The sequence below is a fragment of the Haliotis asinina genome, chromosome 3, assembly GCF_037392515.1.
Source record: "Haliotis asinina isolate JCU_RB_2024 chromosome 3, JCU_Hal_asi_v2, whole genome shotgun sequence".
NCBI classification, from domain to species: domain Eukaryota; kingdom Metazoa; phylum Mollusca; class Gastropoda; order Lepetellida; family Haliotidae; genus Haliotis; species Haliotis asinina.
Genome location: NC_090282.1, coordinates 17,936,959 through 17,959,246, shown reverse-complemented (window position 1 = coordinate 17,959,246; position 22,288 = coordinate 17,936,959). Strand labels below are relative to the sequence as shown.

At 41.9% G+C, this 22,288-nt stretch overlaps 1 protein-coding gene across 1 annotated transcript; it reads right to left on the bottom strand.

The window, feature by feature from the left end:
- Positions 1 to 9,566: 9,566 nt before the first annotated feature.
- On the bottom strand, positions 9,567 to 19,702 carry LOC137278744 (keratin, type I cytoskeletal 9-like). Its single transcript, XM_067811259.1, has 4 exons — positions 19,564 to 19,702; positions 12,571 to 12,651; positions 12,082 to 12,464; positions 9,567 to 10,331 (listed from the first exon to the last, which is right to left on the bottom strand). The coding sequence occupies exons 1-4, from the start codon at positions 19,700 to 19,702 to the stop codon at positions 9,567 to 9,569; spliced, it is 1,368 nt and encodes a 455-aa protein (XP_067667360.1).
- Positions 19,703 to 22,288: the final 2,586 nt, after the last annotated feature.

The following is a 22,288-nucleotide window of genomic DNA, read 5'->3' as shown; positions in this document are numbered from 1 at the left end:
AGTACAATGCCAGGATTGGTAAAACATATTTATACATACATCTTTAAAACATCTAAGGAAATCGACTTTATTACCTACACCTTGTGCCAACCATACAAAGCCAAATCCATGTGAAAAAAGTATATTACGAATATGAGAAGCACAATTATTTTGTCCAGTGTTATCTAAATACAATAACATGTCATATGATTTTTTGGGTATTCTACCAGGGTGCATTTCTGTAAGTTTTAACCAATACTTAATAACTCGACATAAGGCATTTATGTATAAAGGATATCGTCCGCATTCGCCATATATTATAACGTTAGGCGTTTGTAATCTTACATTTAAATATCTCTTACATGCGAGGACATGAATTTTTTCTATGTTTTCAATGCGGCTAACCCCCCATATCTCCGCTCCATAAAGTAATATTGGTTGAATTTGTGAGTCAAATATTTTAAAGAATACCTTCGGATCAACCACATCAATCTTTCTTAAGTTGTATAAAATTTGCAATAATGCCCTTTTTCCTCTCAGTGCTAGATCGTTTGTACATTTATTCATTTTAAATGTGGATGAAAATATAATACCAAGATATCTATATGAATTCAGAACATCAATAACGGAGTCCTTATAATACCATTTTTCTTTAGCTGACAAGCGCCCACCTCTTCTAAAAACAACTATATTAGTTTTATCCAGGTTAACTTCAAGTCCCCATTTATCAGAATATGATTCTAAAATATTCAATTGTTTCTGTAGTCCTGAGACAACGTCGGATATGAGAATGACATCATCTGCAAAAAGTAATAGCAATATCTCTAAAAAGTCAGGAAACAGCTGTACACCAAATTTACCATTCTCTACAATATCCGTGCACAATTCACCAATAAAGAAGGAAAAAAGAAGTGGACTTAAAATACACCCTTGTCTTAGACCGACCGGGCAGTCAAAATAGTCTGTGTGAACGTTATCGTTGCATCTTACACACGCTTTAACAGATGCATATATACTTTTTATCGCCTTTAACATTGTACCATTTAATCCAGAGTTTTGAAGACAGTACCAAAGTTTATGTCGCGAGACAGAATCGAACGCTTTCTTAAAATCTACGTAAGCAACATATACTTTTTTCCTTTTTCTAGATAAGCATTTCTGAATTATTGCGTTTAGGGTGAAAATGTGATCAGTTGTAGAATACTGTTTTCTAAAGCCGGCTTGGAATTCGGGTATTCTATCTCTTATCGTTGCCCATGTTGTAAGTCTGGTATGAAGAATCCGTGTGTATATTTTGCTGAGTGCACTTAGGAGGGAGATACCTCTGTAATTATCGGGATTGTCTCGTTCACCTTTTTTATGTATGGGGATTATAATTGCTTTAGTCCAATTGTCTGGGAAAACACCTTTATGAAACAATGTATTAAAAAGCTTTCTAAGAAAAGGTAGAATAATATGTCTACAACATGTAAGCATTTCAACAATTATACCGTCATTACCTGGAGATTTTCCTCTTTTTAGATGATCTAAGGCTAATTTAATTTCGGAATCAGTGAAATCACATTCAAGAATAGTAGCATCTATATCATCAGTACAATCCTTAGCATCTTGACATTCGAAAGGTACTGTATCACTGGTCACAGTTCTATCAAAAACTGTATAAAAATGATCGAGTCATATATCTTTGTCGATCGGAGGTTGTGGCTTATTTCCTCCAGAAATGAATCGGAGCTCTTTCCAAAATGCTTTTGAATCTGATAATGTTGCACTTAATCTATTTCTACTTTTGGGTTTAAACATGGCCTTTGATTTTCTACATATATTTTTATAGTCATTCCTTAGTTTGCAATACATGCTTCTTGTTTCGTTTTGATTTCTAAATCTTCTTAACGAACGTCTTGCTTCTCTTTTAGCAGATTTACCATGATGATTATAAAATGAAGTATTGGGGGTTTTTTTTGTTTCTAAGAGGCTTTTTCATACAATCAGCGGTTCTAAGAATGACAGATACAAATTCATCAACAGCACCATTAACATCTCTCTATATACGGTATGGTTCAAAATTATTGAGAATAGCTACAGCATTTCATATTATTAAACGAGAACAAATCAGATAAAATTGAATGTATTGTGAAAGTGATTTGACCTTTTCATGTTGTGTAGGTAACAATTTAATATTTTATCAAGTCTCCTTGAGCTTCACGGCACAGTCTAAGACGGGTAGGCATACTTCCTATCAGAGAGGTTAGTGTCTCGTGAGTTATGCTGTCCCACTTCTCTCTTCATGTCTTAAATTTTTGTCAACCCCTTTTGATTCACACATTCCTTCATCATCCCCCAAATGTTCTCAATGGGATTTAAGTCAGGACTATATGCAGGAAATGGTAATGCAGTCACATTTTTCTCCTGAAACCACTGCTTGGCATGTTTTGCGGTGTGCTTAGGATCATTATCTTGCTGCAAAATCCAGTCATTTCCATAAAACACATGTGCACTTGGAAGGAGAAAATTATCTAATATGTTAGTGTAGCGTTGACTTGTCAGATTTCCCTCAAACACACACAGCGGGGTCGTTCCTAATAAGGATATCCCTCCCCATACATGAACCTTTGGGCTGTATTTAGGTCGTCGATACAACGGTGCTGACGCAGACTTTGTCCATATTTTCATATTAATGGGATATACCCATATTGAGCTTTCATCAGTAAAAAACACATTTTCCCAGTCAAAGTTTTCATGTGCCAAACACCACTCAACACGCCTGTCTTTATGTTCTTGTTTCATGAGAGGAGAATGAATTCCAGTCTTTTTCTCCCATCCAAGATCAATCAAATTTCTTCTAACTGTAGATTTTGATACAACTGTTGATTCCCTTTCTATCATTTCATACCTGATGTTGGAGATGCTTGCCCTTTGCTTTTTAGACGCTAAAATTCCCAGCCGGACGCGATCTGAGAAGTCCAATTTTCTGGGTCTCCCTGCTCCTTTCTGGTGCCCAAAATCCTTTCCCTCTTTAAAATTCTTCCTAATCCTATACACAGTAGAAAGAGGAGTTCCTGTTCTCTCTGCCAATGTATTTACATCATCAGTTCCTTGATTACACAACTCAAAAATCAACCTTCTTAAAATCTTCAGCAGACATTGTTGACAGTGCTGAGGAAAATGACGTCTGCTACAAATTCAGGGGAGGTAACTCTAATTGTACTATACTCAGTAGGCCAAGATGAGTTACCTCCCTTATACCATTACTTAGTTTTAAGTATCAGTGAATCAGTTGTGGTGTTAGGATAGCTCAAAGTAAGAAGAAAAATTCTCAATAATTATGAACCAGACTATATAATCGTTGAGGTCTTCATTCCCCCACAGATAGCTTAGGGATTCTAGATATACATCAATCTTGCTGTCCTCCCACCTATATCTACACTCACCTCGTGATTGTTCTTGTTTACGTTCAGCCTCATTGTCTGTCACCTCGGTAGTGCACTTCAAGTGTAAACTCACTGGCATATGTTTCGACTCTACACGAGTATCTATATGCATATATTTACAGATCTGATGTACATCAGCAGAACTAATGAAATAATCAATTACACTACATCCTACTCAATTGGTATTATCATTATTAGTTTATGAAACCTTCAATTTTAAGAGAAAAACATAAGATACAGACATTCAAGGGGCATCTTTATTGACATATTACAATATTTTCAAAATTAAAACACCCCCCTCCGTCATGGGTAGAAATAAGATTGCTGCCTGTTACATAAGAATACGTAAACATCTAGATGCAGTAATCTAGAACACTTCGGCTCTTTGTACGTATTCAGGCTGCAAGGACCGGAACGACACTGTGTAAGGCCTTGAAACTCATCGCTCCTCCCAGCTGTTCCATTTCAAACACAGTTGCGTTGTTCACAAATCATTTAGCACCAGGATAAGTGTACGTTGCAAACGTATCGCACAAAGAAGGCGTTTGTAAGAAAGAAAGGGTGTTAGGTTTGAATTATATTCTAAAACTGTTAACAGAGACACGAATGAAGACACGAAACTGTTATGCAACTGGGTTACTGAGTGAAATACACGAAAGGAAAGTGGGCTGTAAGTCATCCTCGTGTCATACACTGTTAAGATCCACCCAGATTGTATCACCTATTGCAGCACGGCTCCCTTGGGAGCTGCATGCGCCGCCTTACACGCGCATCCTGCATGTCGTTGGATAGCGGGATCCGTTTGTATTTTGGCAAATGTATAGCCGAGCAATTAAGGTTTCTGTGATTTCAGGCTGTCTGAATTTCTTCCACAGAAGTCTCGGTGGAAGACTTTTCTTCCACCCAGCCTCCGGTGGTAGTCGCTCGCGCCATTGCATTTTGGAAGCCTTTTACTTTGTGATATCTATGCATGTTATACATGGTTGGAAACCCAAGGCAACGCTCTCTCCAAAAATGCAAACGTGGTTCTAATGCTGCCCCTGGTAACCAGTCCAGATTGAATCTCCGACATGATGGTTTGTGTAATTTTGTTGAACTTCAATTCTTCTATATCACAGCAGTCATCATGCCACCATAGTCCGGTCATGATGTAATGGCAACCACTCTTACGATTCACCTCAGAAAATGCATTTCTATACTGCGTTTGAAAACCATTTAAAGTGTGTGTCAGACAGTGTATAAAACGCACACGTTGCGCGTTTAGTGGAGGAGCTATATAGGTATTAATGTGCGAAATGCAACAAATACCGCGGTTGATATAGATTGGCGAAATTTAAATGAATCTGTACACCGACTATACCGGCGTCGTTAATATTTACAACTATAAAGCATTTGCAAGATGATTCATGTGGGATTCTGGAAATATGTAACGTGCTGATGTGCAACATTAGACATTCGCGCTACAGAGGAATCAATATACGTCACAGCTAAAGCTGCAATGAATTGGAATAAAGCCATAAAAGCAATGCCTGTAGTTTTAATATATAAAATTTTACTGTGGTGGAAAGCCCTTGAAAGTGCGGTTCTGCCAAGGTGTAATGTGCATTCAAATCGCGTCTGAAAGTCAGGCAATGCGCGCCATATGTAAATGCGCTTTGCGCTAATGGCGTGTAAAGTAGTCGGGGATCCGGCACGCGTCTCCCGTGTTACGGCAGCTATAATTTCACGATCCATCATCCAAAATTTATGACCTCTCCATCCGGCAACTCCGGAATATATTCATGACGGCGACGTCAGTGGCGGCAACAGCAGTAGGAGAAATCATCAGCAGACGAACAGTCCTTCGACGACTGTCGATTCTATATGTTATACGACCCTGTCGCATGTTCCATGGAATGGTAAACTGTATTCAAGTTCATCCGTTCAATGGAGGAAGGGTCGTGGTGTGGGACGACAAGAAGACTGTTAGTATCCGAGGAAATCTGAATGTTCGGCGATACGTGGATGTAGTGTTGAGACGTTTGTTGAGCTCTTTATTCGACAATAACCAAGATTTGTAGCACGACAACGCAGGGAATCACACCACCAGAAATGGTCGAGAATACCCGCACAATGCTAACGTCAACGTATTGCCTTGGATTTGTTGAACATCTCTGGGATCATGTTGATCGTCAGCTGCGACCAGGTGTACCACACCCAACAAACCGACAGGAACATTAACAGAATTGGACTTTGAGGTCAATGCAAAGACGTGTGCTGGGGTGCATGGATGCCCAGGGTGCGGCGGTCTCCTATTTCACTGTGACTCTAAATGCACTTTTTCAATGAAATCTGATATTTGATTTTTCCATTTTCACGCCTTGATCCTTTCTGAATGAATTGCAAAAAATACAAGAACTGCATTACAGTGAATTTTCCGTCAAATTATTGGAAAATGACTTTGTAACATAATTGTCACAAATCTCCCTAATGTCTTTGTTTCTATATTGTGCTCAAGTGAAGAACGTTCATGACTTTAGTTAATATTCCATGGAGATGAGCTTTAAACATACACACTCTTCAAGAAAAGAAAACGAATAGGCGTTTTCAGCAATTCATTTCGATATAGTTTGACAGCTATCGTCAAGACAATTCTTGGTCTGAATGGCGTTAATCCTGTCGTGGATGCAGTGTACTGCACGCAAAGGCATTAGAGCATGTGTTTCTAAAGGTTTGTGATAGAAATTGAAAAGGACACATGAACAGTGCATGCAGAAAAGGGTTTCCACTTAATGCACGTGTAATGTCTCGGACACATGAGAAGAGACATCGACTATTAAAGGCCACACCATGGCCATTCATTACATTGTGAAAATTACGACGAAAACGAAGTTAAAAATGCCAAGATTGAATGCTACTGACCGAATTATTACCATTAGATGTTTGGAAGCAGGGGAGTCCCAGAATGCTGTTGCAAGACATTTGAACGTCAACCACAGCGCCATATCTCGATAATGACAACGATATACCCGCTTCAGTTCTATCCAGGATCGTCTCAAAAGTGGGAGACCAAGAGTGACCACTCCTGCTCAGGACATATTCATCCAGGTGTTTCACCTACGGCCACTACAGGACAGGTGCTTGGTCTTCAAAGAATCTCCGACCAAACCATCGGCAATCGTCTAAGCGAGCATATCAACCAAACGTTGGAACTGTCCTGACACAGCTAACGCAACAACGACGTGTGCAACAGGGTGCAGACATGGAACCAGGGGAACGCATGCAACGTGTTTGGTTCAGCAATGAATTGCGTCTCTTTCTGCAACGACAGTATGGAAGACAATGTGCCTGTCAACGTCAACACCAACGTTTTGTCCCGTATTGCATTCGACAAGTGTACAGATTTGATGGAGAAAGCATCATGGTGGGGAGATAGTGGTGGTTCGATGCAGTTTTACAGCAAATCGCTACATCGATCAAATCATGTGACGCCACCTCCTCCCACTTATTTTAACCGTCACCGGGTACAGACCTGAACGACCGTTTGTGTCCACACACGTGCAGTAAGTGAAATGTCCATCCGGGTTCAGTCGACTTATACACACTATTTGAACACACACACCACCCTCCCCCCCCCCCCCCGCCCCCATCACACCACCAAAAATGTCACTCAACTGTCTTCCACGACTACTTGCACCACACATCACCCTACACAGTATCCTGCTTCTCTTACCGTGAGGCTTGCCATGATTTCCACCTTGTTTCCCTCCATGACCGCCTTCTTCCCGTCCCAACAACTAATCAAAACTTTCTCTTTTGCGTTGTGTGATTATTTTCATCTTGTCATCCGTATTTCTGGTCTTGTCGGCAATAGATTTGTCGGCATCTTCTTGCGCATCTCCACGTTCAGAGCCTTTCACATCTCGCTTGCCTGTCGAGTCAAACAGAATGTTCTAAAAATTTTAGTCAGTCCAAGAGATGTCATTCGTAACTGCTTTTGATTATACTCCGAAACTTGTTTCTGCTGGTCTCAGACAATGTACGCTTGGTTTATTACTGACGATAGGCTCTTCGTATCGAGCTCCCTAGTTCACTGTGCCGTGTTCCATTACTAGGCCAACAGGACACGCATCAAACCTGTGGTGGTTGGTCGCAATCCCTGTCTGTCCCCAATTTGTTTCTTGCTCTGTCAGCACCTTGGGTACCCGTGTTTGTGGGTTTCACTAAGGTAGTAAGCGTCTAGGAGCTGCATCAGGAGCAACACCATTTACTCACATACGTGATACTGCAGTGAACACAAACATGAAACAAGTGAAATTGCGGTTAACGCATGCTGCCGCGTGCAATTTATCATTACAAACAAGGATGATGAGAATAAGGTCATGATGCGAACACGGAGAGCAATGTGAACATGGGTTATGATGCGAACAAGGACAGTAGTGTGAACATGGGTTGTGATGTGAACAAGCAAATTAATAACAAAGTTATGATGTGAACATGGGCTGTAATATGAACAAGAGTTATGTAAACAAGGACAATAATGTGAACAAGGGTAATTATGTGAGCAAGGACAGTAGTGTGAACAAGGGTGAACAAGGGCAGTAATATGAACAAGGCTTATGTTAACAAGGGCAATAATGTGAACACGGGTAATGATGTGAACAGGAACAGTAATGTGAACCAGGGTAATGATGTGAACAAGAGCAGTAATGTGGACAAGGTTTATGATGTGAACAAAGGCAGTAATGTGCACAAGGTTTATGATGTGAACAAGGACAGTAATGTGAACAAGGACAGTGATGTGAACAAGGACAGTGATGTGAACAACAGTAATGTGAACAAGGATTATGATCTGAACAAGGGTTATTGGAAGAAATGTGATCTTGTGAACAAGGACAGTGTTGTGAACGAGGGTAATGATGTGACGTCTAAATAGTATAATAGTAAATGTGCATCTTTTTTGTGTATCAGCTAGTCGGATACATTTAAGCTTATTACAGACTCGTGAAGGTCTCGGGGTAGAATAGGTCTTCAGCAACCCATGCTTGCTGTAAAAGGCGACTCAGCTTGTCGTAAGAGGCGACTAACGGGATCGGGTGGTCAGACTCGCTGACTTGTTTGGCACGTCAGCGGTTCCCAGTTGCGCAGGTCGAGGTTCAGACTGTTGATCACTGGATTGTCTGGTTCAGACTCGATTTTTTACAGACCACCGCCATATAGCTGGAATACTGCTGTGTACGGCGTAAAGCTAAACTCACTCACTCACTTAAGCTTATTAAAACTCCAGCTCAAATGATTCATTGTGTTACGTGAAGGGCCTGTTATATGCCATGTATACATTATCTTGAGTGAGTGAGTGAATATGGTCTTACGCCACTTTTAGCAACATCCCTGCAATGTCACAGCGGGGTGACATCAGAGTCGGGCTTCTCACATTGTACTCGTGGAGAATCGAGCCTTGGTCTTCAGCGTGACGAGTGCATTAACCACTGGGCTGCCCCACCGCCCCACATTATGGTGAACAACAGTTACTGTGTCAGTGACTTGAATCAGTTTATGTACACTTGGAATTCTCACTTCACGGTTTCCCCACCGCAGTACACTTTTGAGAACCGCTTCACGTTCAGCTTTCAAACACATTAGTATGATGCGCCGTTATATAACGGGAATACAGGTCAAACCGATGTATATGTACCACATAAAGTCCCACTTTTGTATGGGTTCGAATCCTACTTTCGCAATAATGGTGAGTTTAGATTTGTCAGCACTATGTCTGTGCCAGTGGATTTGACCCGAGGCAGTAAATATCGAACATATTGTTCAACATAAAACTGACACACTTTTATATTGCCGAAACACTTTCAAAGCTGTTTTGACGACACCATTCACATTGGCTAAGTCGAAGTTGCATGGTATCGTTTAGCCCCGCTACACTCTCGCTAAGGATTCACTCAAACTCCCTCTGGGCACATACTTTTATTCAGATATGCAGGATGATTAAAGAGCACCTTTATCTGTATTGGTACAGGGCATGACGAGATTTTTTAAATGTTTCTACATATGATGTTCTTCTCTATAAAACTTTGCAGGTAAGACGCTGTGAAGAAGAGTCAACCAATCTTCAATTCAATATGCGAAAGTCGTACATTTCTTTCTGCTGCCGTATCCTTACTTGGAGTATTATTTGCCAAAAGATATGTGGCCACCCATCCTGCTGCCCATCCCTCCACGCATGCCACTGCCCATCCCTCCACCCATCCTGCCGCTCATTCCTCCACCCATCCTGCTGCTCATCCCTCCACCCATCCTGCTGCTCATCCCTCCACCCATCCTGTTGCTCATCCCTCCACCCATCCCGCCACCCATTCCTCCACCTATCCTGTTACTAATCCCCCCACCCATCCCTCCACTCATCCTGTTGCTCATCCCCCCACCCATCCCTCCACCCATCCTGCCGCTCATCCGTCCACTCATCCTGCCTCCCATCCCCCCACCCACCCCACTGCCCTTCCCTCGACTATTTATGCTTCCCTTGGGGCCACCCATCCTGCTGCCCATCCCTCCACCCATCCTGCTTCCCATTCCTCCACCCATTTTGCTCATCATTCCGCCCATTTTGCTCATCATTCCACCCATTGTGCTCATGAGGCCACCCATACCGCTGCCCCTTCGGCCACCTAGCCGAATATGAATTCCCCTATGGCCGTGAGTTCCGAAACCTCCGCCAAAGCGACCGCCTGGACTTCTGCCGTGACCTCCGCCGAAGCTACCCTCAGTTCGACCACGACCTCCGCCAAAGTGACTGATAGAACTTTGGCCGGGACTTCCGCCTGGACTTCCACCGGGACTTCCACCAGGACTTCCACCGGGACTTCCACCGGGACTTCCACCAGGACTTCCGCCAGGACTTCCGCCGAAGTGACCTTGAGTTCGAATGGTATTTTGCTACACGTACATATCACGTTGTAGGTGCATTTATGAATGAATACAGGCCAATAACAATACATAAACTACCGTGCAAAAGAAAGTTATCATTTTATAGTAGTTGTATAAAAAAGGATGCTGGATCAAGTTTGAAATCAAGCTGAAAACGTCAAATAAGGAACTTGGTCACGATAACAACGCAGCTGTCCGAGAACTTGGTTCGAATCGTGTATTTTTTCCAAACGTGAAACACGGCATTATAGGACACTGGTCCAAAAGGCACGTGCATGTGTGGCATGGTAACCGACGAATGATGATTATGCAACAGCCCAAAACCGCCACTAATATGCAAGACCTAGGCAAGCACAAGACAAGGCGATTGATATGGTGGATATGGGGCTCCATAATATCAGCTGGCAAGACCCTTCAACTGTATTAAGTCACCATCGGCAACTTGACAAACCGCAACAGCAAACAGACCTCAGATATCTCAAGACCCACCAAAGACCGCAGATCAATCTCCTGAACATATATTTAATGGCGATGTCAACGACGACAAAAGTACTAGGACACATCAGCAGCAAACAAACAGTCTTTCGACAACTTGGTATGGCTAGTATAAGTGCCTGTCGTCCGTTTGTGGAATGGCCTTGACCCGTCTACACCGTCACCGCAGACTGCAATGGGCACTAACTGTACGTCGGTGGCAGAGACATGATGTGAGAGAGTGCTCTTTATATATGAATCACTCTGTATAGAAACGACGGCAGAATTCGAGTTTTACGAATTAAAGGCGTCAACTTGCATTCAAGAAGTTCAACCGGTCGACGGAGAAGGCGTTATGGCATGGGATGCACTTGTGGCTACAGTGCAAGACTGGCTATCATCCGAGGAAATTCAAATGCCCTGCGATATAGGAATGAGTCATTTTGCAGCACGACAGCGCGAGGCATTACACCGCTAGCATTATTAGAGACTACCTTACACAAAGTTAACGCGAACGTATTGTCTCAGCCAGCGCGTTCTATTGAACATCTTTGGGATCAACTTGATCGTCATCTGCGACAACGTCGCAACTTTCGACAACTTTCGAAATACTCTTAATCCTAAGATAGTCATAAGTGCCATACATTAACTTAGGACTATCTTATCGCTAAGAAAGCCTCGAAAATCTAGGGCTATGTTTCCACCGACTGACCGCGTCAGTGAGGCGACGTGTCGACGCATGTGAATGCACAGGGCGGTGACACTCCCTATAGATGTGTGATACCGTGTCCCGATCCTGTTTCATTAGGTGACGCTTTGTGTCTTATTGAATGAATTCTGATTTTAACTTGACTAAACAATGACCTTTCTGTAAAATTATTGGAAAATTATTTCTTTTTGTAAAATAATTATCCAAACTCTCATATAGATCATTGTTTCTACTTTGTGGCCACGTGAAGTAGGTAATAACGTTTGTTTGCCCTGTAGTTTATAATCCTGAAGAGACCAGCCGTAAGTATAAACTACACATAAAATATTAACTCATAAAACATCATAAAAATGAGTCGCTTGACTTTTGAAGTATTTTAATTTTCGAAAATTTTATATATTCTGTTTCCAGTTGAATATATTTTCTTGTTTACATTTTAGCTCTGTATACATTACTTGGGGATCTCGTCTGATTAATGGTCTCTATTTAAAAATCTTAGTGTGCAAATATGTGGCTTTGCTTGCCACTTTTGTGTCCGGACTTGGAGCGTCACTTTCCACTTGTGAGGCCGCTCACCAGACCACCCAACATGCGGCTCATATGATTTCCATCATTATTTCCACCTCCCATCACCCCACCAAAAAAGTCTCCCAACTGTCTTCCGCGATTAGTTGCACCACCCATCACCCTACCAAATAGGTTGCTTCCCGTACCGTGAGTTTGGCCGAGGCTGCCGCCTCCAAAGAGGAAACCTTGATTGTTGCCACCCCCTGCTCCGCCATGCCGACCGCTGCCACTCATCCCACCCCCTCCCATCATCGAGTCAAACAGTCCTCTTTTGCTTCGGGTGTTGACCTTTTTTCTCTGGTCATCTGCATTTGGTTTGGTGTTGTCATCATCAGATTGATCAGCATCTCCTTCCGCCTCCTCACTGTCAGACACTTTCTCATCTCGCTCGCCTGTAGAGTTAAACAGAATGTTCTCAAAATACACTCAGTCCATGAGATGCCATTTTAACTGCGTAAACATTGGTTTGTATTTCATTCCGATACTTGCATTACTTACTTAGTGTTCTCCCTTGTATCTCTGGGATAATCACCAACAGCACTCCAAACAACGCCAAGAAGATCCATATTCTCATGGTGCCTGGAACAATAACAGATGATAATCTAGGACATGGAACGGATTCTGTCATTCAAATACTATGACTGAACTCAGCACATAGGTCTTGAAGACAGCCGTGTATGACCATCAGATCAACTATCTTTGTAGAATTGGGGCGGTGGGGTAGCCATGTGATTGAGGCGTTCGCCCGTCACGCCGAAGACCCAGGTTCGAATCCCCACTCGGGCACAATCTGTGAAGCCTATTTCTTGTGTCCGAGCCGTGATATTGCTGGAATGTTGCAGGAATGTTGTTGGAATGTTAAAAGCGGCGTAAAGCTAAACTCACTCACTCACTCTTTGTAGAATATTTCGCTGATGAAAATCAAAAATAGTTGACATGAAAACGACCGCACCACAATTGAGTTCTAACCTTGATGAGACAAATCATGTTGATAGATGTCGAATTGAATGTAATACGCGAGAATGAACAAAACAGCAAGTTAATACCGGAATTAGCAGACTCGTGTGAAGGATATGAACAATCAGTTTCTATGTAAATTCCTGTTCTGGGAATCTTTAGATTTAAACATGATATTGTTTCGCCTATTCAAATACACTAACTACCGGTAGTTTGAAAATAGCGGGTTATTCATACAAGCTATCTTCATATTGCACATGTAAGTTTGTGGTTATTTTAATATTGATTAAAATATGATGTATTTTTGAGTGTTCGATGGTAGTTTTAACACTGCAGCGCCAGTGCTAAAATCAGAAATGCCTTGAAATTGTAAGTAGCTAACTGAAGAAATCTTCTTATTGTACTTCTTTACCATGACAACAAATACGTTGTATGCATACACAATTAAATAGTTCACCTAGTTTCCAATCAACAGAATTCATTCATATTCATAACGTATTCATATATAGTGTTGATCACATAATTTGCAGTTTTTAATATAAATGATCAAATATATTCACTACTTGAATACATGCTGCGTCACTGTACATAACAGGGGTAACTAGCTGTAAAAATGGTAAACAATACACGTATAGATAATCGATATATAACATGAGCAGAAACACAGCGGATCTTCACCGACTGTTTTCACACCGCATTCAGCAACATTCCAGCAACATCATGGCGGGGGACACTAGAAATGGGTTTCACACATTGTACCCATGTGAAGAATCGAACCCGGGTATTCAGCGTGACGAACGAATGTTTTAACCACTAGGCTACCTCACTGTCCACCGGTTCTGTGCGACAGTCACTGGCGTACAAAAATCGAATACAGAAAATGAAAAAGAAAACGAATTAAATAATGCAGGCATCATCAAATGTAAAGCAAAACCTAAAGTATGAAGACGCAGATCAAAAGACGATGTATAAAAATGCATTGATCGATACATTCTAATTATTGTAAACAGTCTTACCAGCAATTCCGGATAATTAGAAGGTGTGAGTAAAATGTGGGAATATATACTCTTCGTATGAAATATAAAAAACATCATGGCAAACACATGGCCTTCGCTGATTGGTTAGCTGCTGCATTATTAATCATGTTTATGCGCAACCAGTTAACATTCGAAAATAAACGGGGCGGTTTTGTAACCTAGTGGTTAAGGCGTTCTCTCGTCACGCCAAAGAGTCGTGTTCAATTCCATACTACAATGCAATTCTTCGGAATCCTTAATGCACTTTTACGTTCGAAAGTGTCAACTTGCATGCATGAAAATGTCAAGGAAAAGGTGGCTCTCAATATGCACGTGCATATTCGGGAGCAGGGGCATTGCCTATAAAACTTCGTTTATCTTTTAGACGGTCATTGCCAGTTTTGGAAAAGCGTTAGATTTAGATTGTATTGATGGCTTTCCCAACCTTTTTAGCAACAGTCATGTGTAAACTCTTTTATATAAGTAGTAGCTACGCCCCTGGACGCGAGGAGATCAGAGAGGCTTATGTCACCTCAGTGTTAATGAGTGTAGCATTAGCCGTTATTCGGGACGATATAAACAAATCAGTTTTAAGCACGTTTGGCCCCTTGGTGGTAGACCTCGGACTGCCACCGCGGCACAGATTCCGTTTTAAGCAAGCATAAACTTGTACAGTTTTGTTAAGCAATCACCAATTTTCACTGAATTTCATCATTTATTGAACTCATGACGATAATCTCATCACCGTTACGGACTTGTTTTACATACAGAGTTCATGTGTAAACAGTACCTTTAAACGGTATGGAATATTTTATACAACCTAGTTTAGAAAAGTTGAGTAAAGTAAGTGGCTACAAGTACACTATAGTCTGTTTGAATTGTACCTATGAATTTCATTTTAATAAAATAAAAATTGCGAATCCTCATAATTTTACCTTGCCAAATGAACACTTAAGTATCAGAATTTTATTCAACTTAGGAAAAAGTTGTTTAACAAGTGATCATAGTTTCAAATCGTTATTATTATTACTATTTTTTTTATTTGAAGGATATTAGCACTGTTGTCTGTGTTTCCTTTAATGTGCCTACTACCTTGTAACACAGACCAATAATAGCAATTTAGAACTATGATAATTTGTTAAACAACTTTTATTCGGTACGTTTTCACTGCAAACAAACTATAGTGAGTCTAAACGTATGATAAGTAGTATATGTAGAGACCGGAGTCATTTCGGATATGGGGCGATAACTGGCAGTGTATAAATGGTGATTCAAGGGCACTATCAGGGGTTCCTGACACGACAAAGGGCCTTAACTCTGCAAGCTAAACGAAAATGCACGAGTGCGTTCTCCTGTTCCCTGCGAATATCACCTTTGCTGAAAATGTTTCCAATACAAGATAATTGGCGGCAAGGACTTGTACGCATGCCAACGTATTTTTCATCCTTTTTAAACCTGTTTACGATCCGCAAACTTTAAATAATACATATTCAAACTCATCACTTAGTAATGTATTGAACTAATGGACATTCTTGAGTCCTGTTTGTTGTGGTGTTATTATACACGTGATGATGTTGCCATGGCGCTCAGGTATGTGCACTTCAGCACGTGACATTGACTTGTTAGTAAGTAAATGCGTTAAATGGACACAAGATTCGACAAGCATTACAGAAGTGGTTGTACATATTTTAGACGGGCGAAATCTCCCATATTTTTCGTATTCGTATATTCATTTTACACTAATATGTCTCTGTGAGTGGAGCCGTGAAATTCCGCGTTAGACTTGATCTTCAGTAACCCATGCTTGTCATAAGAGGCGACTAACGGCATCGGTGGTCAGGCTCGCTGACTTGATTGACACAGTCATGTCATCGGTTGACAATTGAGTAGATCGATGCCCATGTTGTGGATCACTGGATTGATTTACCGCCATGTAGCTGGACTATTGCTGAGGGCGGCGTAAAACTAAACTCACTCACTGTGAATGAGGTTAGTGTATTTACCTTTACGCCGCTTTGTAATACTCCATTGCCTAGATTTTCGGAACTCTCTTAGCGCTAAGATAGTCGTAAGTGCCAGACATTAACATTAGCTTACGCCTGTCTTAGCACTAAGAGAGCTTCGAAAATCCAGACCCAGCTATATAACGGCGATGGACACCAGAAATAGACTCTACACATTGTCAGCTGACAACGCCGCCTCTACATCAACACCACTATGCTACCACGCCGCCTCTACATCAACACCACTAGGCTACCCCGCCGCCTCTACATCAACACCACTAGGCTACCTTGTCGCATCTACATCAACACCACTAGGCTACCTTGTCGCCTTTACATCAACACCACTAGGCTACCTTGTCGCCTCTACATCAACACCACTAGGCTACCTTGTCGCCTCTACATCAACACCACTAGGCTACCCCGCCGCCTCTACATCAACACCACTAGGCTACCACGCCGCCTCTACATTAACACCACTAGGCTACCTTGCCGCCTCTACATTAACACCACTAGGCCACCCCGCCGCCTCTACATCAACACCACTAGGCTACCTTGTCGCCTCTACATCAACACCACTAGGCTACCTTGTCGCCTCTACATCAACACCACTAGGCTACCTCACCGCCTCTACATCAACACCACTAGGCTACCCCGCCGCCTCTACATCAACACCACTAGGCTACCTTGTCGCCTCTACATCAACACCACTAGGCTACCACGCCGCCTCTACATCAACACCACTAGGCTACCTTGTCGCCTCTACATCAACACCACTAGGCCACCCCGCCGCCTCTACATTAACACCACTATGCTACCTCACCGCCTCTACATCAACACCACTAGGCCACCCCGCCGCTTCTACATTAACACCACTAGGCTACCTTGTCGCCTCTACATCAACACCACTAGGCTACCTTGTCGCCACTACATCAACACCACTAGGCTACCTCACCGCCTCTACATCAACACCACTAGGCTACCTCACCGCCTCTACATTAACACCACTAGGCTACCCCGCCGCCTCTACATCAACACCACTAGGCTACCTTGTCGCCTCTACATCAACACCACTAGGCTACCCCGCCGCCTCTACATCAACACCACTAGGCTACCTTGTCGCCTCTACATCAACACCACTAGGCTACCTTGTCGCCTCTACATCAACACCACTAGGCTACCCCGCCGCCTCTACATCAACACCACTAGGCTACCTTGTCGCCTCTACATCAACACCACTAGGCTACCTTGTCGCCTCTACATCAACACCACTAGGCTACCTCACCGCCTCTACATCAACACCACTAGGCTACCTTGTCGCCTCTACATCAACACCACTAGGCTACCTTGTCGCCTCTACATCAACACCACTAGGCTACCTTGTCGCCTCTACATCAACACCACTAGGCTACCTTGTCGCCTCTACATCAACACCACTAGGCTACCTTGTCGCCTCTACATCAACACCACTAGGCTACCACGCCGCCTCTACATCAACATCACCAGGCTATCTCGCCGCCTCTACATCAACACCACTAGGCTACCTTGTCGCCCGAAAAAACATGTAATACTTTTATGCAGCCCTACAGATCAGTAGAAATAGTGGTAACATCTCTATGTAATCAACACATTGCAGCTTGACACAATAATGTAATCTGTTGACATACACACCAAGATAAAAACCTCAGTTAGCACAACACAACACATGAACCTCAGTTAACATAATCACACCTCGGTATCAAGTACAACTTGGAAACAGCAGTCCGCTTATAAGACGCTCCTATGCGTTAGGGGTGACTATTCAGGGGAAACAACTATTGTGATAGCAATAGTCTATTGCGACCAACCACTACAATACCATTGCAACATTTTTTTCTCCTTGAATTGTCTCATTTGAAGTCATTTACAAATGAATGCACAGTTTATATGAAGCTAAGAAATTTACATGGGATACTCTGGGTCTCTTTTGATCACTGACAAGAAACATAAAAGCTAGTAGTACCTATGTTAGTACTAATACAAGTCGGCCAACCCCTCTGATATCAGAATGAACTGTACTAATATATAATGAATCGTGTTTGTTTAAATACAGTCATACACGTCCTGTTACTATTAACACAAGCTTAATACTGAAAGATCCTGTTATATATATATACACACACACACACCACACACAGATATATATATATATATATGGTGTGGTTGCTCTACATATAGCAACTGTCAAACAAACAGTTGCAAATGCTTCGAATCCATGCAGAAGTGCAACAGTCGCTGCGACAATAGATTTAACTGTTATTGACAATAACTGATGTTTAAATTGTGATCCACTTTTGTAGATTAGGTTATTCAATCAAACTTCATGAAATGACTGAAATGACTGAAGTATACAGGTTGTTGTTACACAAAATGACACGAAATACCTGACCTTCTTAGTCATTTCACAAAAAGAGACTGTAACATATACATTGTATAAGCACAATCATGTCAAGCACATAAATGTCAACACTGCTACAACCGCCATAGTTGTACAGAAAAGCAAATCCATTGCTTTCCATGTTTATTCAGCGTAGTGTTCAAAGGTACATTTAGACGACGTTTACATCTCTGGGGTGTAACAGTAAACAAATAGAAGCCTATATACAGAATTGCCTTAGGAACTTGACTTTGAGAAAATCATGTCATACAAAGCAATCAATGATGAATTCCAGCAGGATGCAGGATAGTGGCCGATTACAAAACGTTTAAAGAAACAGAAACGTTGAACGAAAACGTAACGTTGCACCAACGTTTGTAGTGAATTACTAAAATGCTTTCTACATGAAATGCACGTGAATCATGAAATTGTGTATTACACCGATGTAAACCCTGTGATTTTACAACGCCACATGTACGGTACCCCACGAGCATCGTTTTAGCCAGCAGTGATGAAAAAAAAGAATACTAAGACCGACAGACGTTCAAAAACACAACGACATACGAGGACCGAAGTCACAGCATGAGGTGGTAAACCACTTCGGCGTGTCCAGACACAGCATCTCAAACCTTTGGACCCAATACAACAATACTTGGAGTGTTAATGACAGCCCCGGGTCAGGTCGACCTGGAGTTACCACCGCCACCCAGGATCACTACATACGGTTGAGACATCATCTTTCATGCGCTATGCCTGCGTCACCCACAACAAACCACGTCCCTATACTGCCACGAATGTCCGACCAAACTGTGTGCAATCGGGTACGTGAAGTCGGAATTTTTGTCAGAAGACCAATTCCACGTAACGTCTTGACACAAGGTCAACAGGGGATCAGTGCTCGGTCTCCTTTAGCGTGTGCTCACCAGAGCTACCTCCAGCAAAACAACGTTCAGGTGTAACGGTTACCATGGTCTTCCCTATCACCCGATATGTGCCACATTGATCATTTATGGGATACTCTTGATCGACGCTTGCGCCAGCGTAATCCTCACATTAGATGCTACAAAAAACCGCACGCATCACTCCAGTAACCGTAGCAAACATTTCTCAAGACAGCATTCGGCATCTACTTTTTTCTGTCGGTCACCGCTGCTGTTATTATCGATGCTCATGCCATCCTCGATATCTCCAGGGTAAACGTTCCGACAACTCTCCACTGGAGATATCGAGGATGTGCTCATGCTGGTGACATCAGATACTGGGATTTTACTCTGACCAAGTGGCTTTAATAGCTTCCTGTGTTTTCAAGCAATATCTGGATATTCAGGCTTTGGACGTCTGTAGAGTGATGATTTTATTGTAACTGAATAATGATATCAAGTTTGAATCAGTTATATGCACTCCGTAAAAAAACTCCAAAATATCATGTCAATTTCCTTTTTGTCTTTCTTTTTTTAAAGAGCATATATGTAGCTAATCATTGTGCCTTTCTGCGCCTTGCCTTGTGCCATGCCACGTGCCTATCTGCCCATCTACAGTTTCTCCAAATCACCGCCCTGTTTATTCAAACCATCCACCGTAAACGTTTGACCAGGGACTGTTTCCCATCAGACCGGCCATCTGCTGTTTAGTAAATCGCCAGTTTGTACAGCGAGATGACCAGAGAGATAAAGTCAGAGATATTGGTATTTTAATTTTTGTTTGTCAACAAGTGTAACATACTGAATCTGACTGACCACAACAGCGAATAGCATCAGCAATTTGGCAATCTGGCAGTGACTTCTGTTCCCCAAGTAGCGTGTGAAACTCTGTTTCGTTTGAAAATCACCGAAATATTCCAAAAACCTTAAGAGACAACATATCCAGATATCGTGCTTCGTCAAACTAATGTGGACATTGTGTTCACAGTTGTCAGCTTGTAACGACCGTTGCTCCAAAACGAGAACATGATTTTTCCATCTTCCCAAAGTTCTTATACTTGTCCCTTTCTCTGCAATAGTTTGATGTGTTCACTCAAAATAATGTGTGAATTGTTTCGGATCGCTCAAATTATCATTTTTAATATGTCCATCAGATGGTATGGTGGCATGAGCTCTTTACCTGTCCATTGTGCTCAGGTCACAAATCACTAGAAGAAGTAGCATTAGGTCCTTGGATGGGTGACCATGTTCGACAGCTTGACTCTTGCTTGCGTTTCTAGGATTCTACTTCTGCTATACAACGAAACACACGTGAGTGGTACATGTGGTCTCACCTATGGCTTTGTGTTTACCCAGCAGAAAATGGGTACCTAGTGGGATATGTCATGTGACTGTAACCTTGTAGCGCCTCGCAGGCTACTTGCGTTATCCGGAGTAATGATGTGACATTTAGTGCCTAGAGTATTTAACGCTTTGAAAATACACTCATTATTATTATTTGATAGCTATCTTTGATTTCTCACATATGTGCAAACGTTTATCATCCTTGCCTTCGGGGAGCAGAACACTGATATTACCCGCTGTGATGTTGCTGGAATATTGCTAAAAGCGGCGTAAAACAATACACACTCATTAACTAGTACTTACGGGTACGCGCACACACGCATCTTTCCTCACTCCAGAAAACAGGATCTTGCCCTTTGTGTTTAAATTCCGTCGAGACTGAGGTCATTTTTATTTTGATTTTACCTAGTATGGTAATTTAACATATGATGTTGAATGTGATTGAATCTAGGGCAGAATTCAGTCACATCTACACATGCTGTCCGACTTTCATGTTTGTGGAAGTCATGGTGGCTGAGCAGGATAGGCGGCTGAGTTTGTGTGCTGGCGATTAGGTGCCTGACTGGGTTCGAATCCCGGATGGTGCTCAACTAAAAATAGGTAACCCGATTTGAGTTTTACTAAGAAAGTGTAATCCCAATTATACATGTTTCGCCATTTGTATGTACTGTATGTACATTCTATACTTTTGTGTACATAGATGTATGTATGGTAGGCTATAGTATGGAAGGAAATTGTATGCAGTGGATGGGTATAAATCTGCGTGATCATTCTTGGGCCTCGGTGTGCGTGTCTATATAGTCTGGTGAGCATGATTGTCTATGTACAGTGGAATCAGTCTAAACTGGCACTCATCGGGAATAAAGAAATAATCCACTTTAGACAACGTGCCGGATTGTAGAACTGTTGATAAATGTACCAGTCACGAATGGGACTGAGATTGTATGCCGGTGTTGAAAACTTGCTGGATTGGGCAGATGCCGATTTTGACAGTTTCCATTGAAATTTGGTGTGTGTGTGTGTGTGTTGAGGTCATGTGAACGAATTTCTTGCTCCTCTTAACATCAGGCACTATCCACGTGCATCTCTTCATTCACCTTATTCAGGCTAACTGTTCTACATAAATGGTTCAGTGTCTCGTAGGCCGTATCTTGCCGAATGATATATTTCATTGCCTTATGTACGTGTTTTAGCATGACATGTATGTAGCAATTCCTACTTTGATAAACAATATTCTCTCTCGTCGATAAAGGAATGAGTAATATCATACTGTCACAAAAATTATTCTTAAGCGCATGTGGATTCATTCTTATGTGTTTTTCACAAAGTTGATTCAATGCATTGAATCACACAAGAATATAAAAGGTCGGGGTGAGTTTGATTTTTGCTGATGATAGCTATACAGGCTAAGAGACTCTCCCACCATGAGAACTATCAGCCTACAAAATACAGTCGGTACATACAATACATAATAAATTACCTTCAACTAGAACTTTGACCTAACGTCAGTGTATAATAAATATGTCATAAGCAAAATTGCCGAGAATTAGGGCAAGTCAATAT